Genomic DNA, 4,579 nt, shown 5'->3' with positions numbered 1-4,579 from the left:
TATATATATATATATATATATATATATATATATTTAAGATGAGAGTACATTCAACTTTTCTCAAACGTGGCAGCTTGTACCAGCATTCCTGGGATGTTTATAAATGATGATGCAACTCAAACTTCAGGTGAAACTTTAACCTTATTATTTTTTATTTTTGGCTGTAAATGTTTAAGCCATTTTAAAATGGAACTAAAAACTATGCACTGATACAATGAAACTATCTATAAATTCAAAAATACTTCACATTTCACTCCTTTTGGGCACCGTGCCTTTTTTTTAATGTAGAAGGCAGTGGAATCAGTGAAAATAAATACTGTAAATAAACGATGACGACTGCGACATGTCATCATAATACGCTCAAAATACCTGCCTCAGATAGGAAAACGTGTTGTGTGTTTCCTGTTTATAAAAGCAAATTACAAACAAACCATCTTTTCTGACTGACCGTAAGGACGAGCAATCAGTGCATCAAATTCATTTCCTCCGATATCATCAAATATTGGATCAGTACCCCGACGTCATTCACCAATCACTCACTTTACTTTTGACCTCCACCACGCTGTCCGTGGCTTTGAACGACGTCTGCTGTTGCTGTCGTGACATTCTTCCCTCGGGTTGGATGATCAACTGCGGCACTGCGGCTAAAATCATTCAGCAATGTGACAGTTGTTTTCCTTGTCCGCTCCGGTTAAAGCAATTCCAACATCGAACAGGCGTGGGAGACCACTGGCCAAATTCACTAAGCATACCACACGCCTTTTGGCTTTTCGACGTATATTGTGTCAGAAGGTGATGAGCGAAGATCCATTGGCTTCGAGACAGGTGGAATCTTCTGAATTTTCGTGTACGTGATGCGAGGCGAGCGAGCCGAGTCACCGATGTGGATCCACCTCCAATCGGAGAAGGGTGCCGACGGAGGGCGGGGCATGATGGAAAACGTTCAAAACAATGACATGCCAACCCACTGCTGCTATTCGGAGAAATGCCTTCATCACCACAATACACCTGTGCACGCGCGCGAGTGTGTGTGTGTGTGTGTGTGTGTGTGTGTGTGTGTGTGTGTGTGTGTGTGTGTGTGTGGTGGGGGTAGAAATTTAAGAGGTAGTGTTGTTTTAAATATGTAATAAAAATAAAAATACATAAATCAACACTCACCGACATTCTTAGTACAAAATTACATCTATTTTAATTGTGTGAAGTAATCTCACATTCCTCAGGTGTCTCATGTACAGTATTTGTGCTATGTTAGCTATTTTCCCAACACCCCCTTCAGCGCCGTGTTTCTGTGTCAAGGTGTGACAGGGGCTGTGTTGAAGAACAGGTTCTTTACTCTGCTTGGGTGTCTAAAATTTACATGGTATGTTTGTCAGGGTTAAAGGTGAGGGGTGGAAAAAGTGCATCACAGAGACCATTTGCCCACAAGTGTTTGTGAGATATCATTATGATCCCCTGCATCAAGGTTAATTTGTTGTTTTTTTTTTTAACCAAAATTTCAAAACGATAATCCAAGTTGATCTAAATTTGCATCAAGGAGTCACGTGTTTTGACACAAGTTCCAGGCACTGACCATAGACGTGAAGTCAGGACCCAATTTAAGCAACACTATCCAGCCACATAAAAAAAATCCTCCCCTGTAGTTTCTTATTGGCACTGACTGGCCAATATGAATACAATGAACACCCACTGTTAAGATGGAAACAACTGCAGTTATACCTAAAGCAATCATGCGTGGACCTGTCTATTTATAAATAACTGCATTAGTTTTGTTTGCCGTTGTGTGTGGCAGGATTATCGGTCGCGCCAGACAGAGGCCTCACATCACATACAGCACACTGACTTTTGAAAAAAGTATAGTTATCCAAAGTGTCTCAGTAAAACAATCTGAGTTATAGTCGACTCCACTTTCTTGCTTCAACTGCATAAGAGTTCAAATGCAAATGTTTTTTGTTGTTGTTTTTTTTTGTAAACAGAGCTATATGAATATTTCTTTTATATTTGTTTCCAGGTCAAAGCTAGTACTTTCTATTTTGTCTGTCATCAGTCATATGTCTAAAATTTACTGCTTGCCCTCCCAGGTAATTTTTGACATATGTAGTACAGCTGTTAATGGGAGTGAATGAGGTAAGCAATTAAGAGGCTAATTTTGAATAAATAGTTTTTGAGTATTTCAAAGATGTCTTTGTCATTTTGATCATTTTCATGTCAATTGTAAAACCTGACAACTCTGAAAAAAATGGCATAACAGACCAGCCAATTTTTAAAATTAACTGTTAAGTTACTCTGAAATGCTCAGTAGTAGGCTGTGTGAATAAAAATTAATAACAGGTGAGTGTACTAGAACCACAATCCCTTGGAGGAAGTCTTCACCTTAACCAAAATAACCGAAATCCCTCGGGAAGATAAGTGGTTCAGAAATGTATAGATACAGCTTAAACCAAATATTTCAAAGGGAGAAAAACGCCCCATTACAGTAATTATCTGGTATGCGACCCTGCATATCGATCTGACACCAAGTAAATACAAGGGCAGTATTGTCAGCAATTAAAAAAATCCCCAAAGGCTTGAAGTTAAAAAAGAAGCCACCATGGACACAACAAAGGTTTTGGTTGAAATTTTTGAGAGTGAATCTGGCGAGCTCCTCTGTATTTGTGTGAATGCATGTATGTGTGCTGGTGGGCAGGCAGATCCGAGGTAGTGGCTGACTTGCTTACTTGTTCGTGTTGCTAAATCTTTGGACAAGCCTACCGTAGGGCATCAATCTGTGTCTGAACTTGCAGATTTTCATTCTAAAGGACCGACCCAGCTCAGTCTATTGAGATGCTGATTTTCTGTCTCGTCAACCTGCAGAAATGGACAAAATGACATCAAAATGTACAAACAAGTGTAAACCAAAGGATTTAATTGCTATAAGCACAGGACTCAATGCAGATCAGGAAAGCTGCATGGACTGGATTTAAGCCATTACATGCAACGTTCAAGTACTGTCCCAGCTCACAGATTCATGTAAAACACCAGTCGAACCAATACCAGTTAAATATATTCAAACAAAGCAACGAGATAATGAAGTCTTACAAAGAGTAATCACACTCAAACAGAAAAATGAATGATTAAAATTGGAACAAAAAGTGCAAGATTCAAGTGATTTAAAAAGGCTTTTGAGAGAATTGTCTAATCTGTTCCTCAATAAAGATGGAATGTTGTGGTGAAAGACTAAAATAGGCCGGCCCGGTGGACAAGTGATTAGCACGTCGACCTCACAGTGCAGACGTCGACGTTTACGGAAGAGCGCCTGCGCCACGAATAATAATATTACCCATCCAGCCATTTTCTAATCCGCTTATCCTCACAAGGGTTGCAGGAGTGCTGGAGTCTATTCCGGCTGTTTTGGGCAGTAGGCAGGGGACACCCTGTACTGGTTGCCAGCCAATCGCAGGACACACACACACAAACAACCATCCATGCTCACAATCACACCCGGGGACAATTTCGTGTGTTCCATTAACCTGCCATTTTCCCCGTAGAAAACCCACACAAGCACGGGTAGAACATGCAAACTCCACACAAGAAGGCCAGAGCCGGAATCCAACCCTGCACCTCTGCACTGTGAGGCTGATGCACCAGGGGACCACCGAGCCGCCCTAATAATAATAATGATGATGATGGTGATGATGATGATGATGATGATGATGCGCTGTAAGCATCTGATAGGCAACTTAGCTTGGTAGCAATGAAACTTGTGTGTAAGTATATAACACTCTTTCTGTCGCTCTTAATCATTGTAGATGATCACGAGGCTGGCTGCGAGTCGGTGATTGCATGCAATTTGGGCACATCCGTTATCGCTCTCCTGGTGGGACACAATTGTGCCGAAGTTCACCACTCAACGGTTTTGCAAAACTTCCATGTGTCCAGGGAGTCATTCCTCTACATCTGTGATCGTCATGATAATACTGATGTCGTTGGTGCCAGTGTCTGGCCCGACAAATACCGTATTTTCACAACTATAAGGCGCCATTAAAAGTCTAAAATTTTCTCCAAAGTGGACAGCACACCTTATAATGCGGAGCGTCTTGTGTATGCGCTGAGTACCAAAACCTGACTGAGAGCCGACACGCTGTTTATATAGAGAAAAGGCGGAAGTGAATGAGGACAGGCATGCGGCGAAGAAGTCGGCCAATCAGTGAAGGGTGGGCGTGTAAGTGGACGCTAAAGGCATGCCCCTAGCAGGTACCAGCACCTGTATAAAGTGTGGATATGTGCTTTATTGCAAAACACTGCCACCTATGGTGATTTGTAAGCGAAAGATGCTGCCGAAAGCGAAGTTTCCAGCCGGCGTCATCGTCAAAGCAAACCAAAAGGGCTGGATGGACGAGGAGAAGATGAGAGGGTGGCTAAGTGAGGTGTATGTTAAGAGACCGGATGGCTTTTTCCATGCCTCGCCGTCACTCTTGATTTGCGACTCCATGCGTGCCCATCTCACAGCAGCGGTGAAAAACCAAGTCAAGCAAATGAACTCTGAGCTTGCCGTCATTCCCGGAGGCTTGAATAAAGAACTCCAACCGCTGGACATCGGCAT

At 42.2% G+C, this 4,579-nt stretch overlaps 1 protein-coding gene and 1 long non-coding RNA gene across 2 annotated transcripts in view; one reads left to right on the top strand and one right to left on the bottom strand.

Moving 5' to 3' along the window:
• Window positions 1-884, bottom strand: part of pard6a (par-6 family cell polarity regulator alpha) — a 20,711-nt gene extending 19,827 nt beyond the window's left edge. Inside the window, exon 1 of the mRNA XM_019878253.1 lies at window positions 541-884. Coding sequence (XP_019733812.1) covers window positions 541-654 — 114 coding nt within the window. The 5' untranslated portion in view covers window positions 655-884. The remainder of the gene's footprint in view (window positions 1-540) is intronic.
• The window catches only part of LOC109520776 (uncharacterized), a 12,353-nt gene that overhangs the window by 5,086 nt on the left and 2,688 nt on the right, over window positions 1-4,579 (top strand). Inside the window, exon 2 of the long non-coding RNA XR_002169233.1 lies at window positions 2,603-2,608. This is a non-coding gene — a long non-coding RNA (uncharacterized LOC109520776). The remainder of the gene's footprint in view (window positions 1-2,602; window positions 2,609-4,579) is intronic.

The sequence above is a fragment of the Hippocampus comes genome, unplaced genomic scaffold (assembly GCF_001891065.2).
Source record: "Hippocampus comes isolate QL1 unplaced genomic scaffold, H_comes_QL1_v1.1 scaffold37, whole genome shotgun sequence".
Taxonomy (NCBI): Eukaryota; Metazoa; Chordata; class Actinopteri; order Syngnathiformes; family Syngnathidae; genus Hippocampus; species Hippocampus comes.
This window is presented reverse-complemented; position numbering and strand designations above follow the sequence as displayed.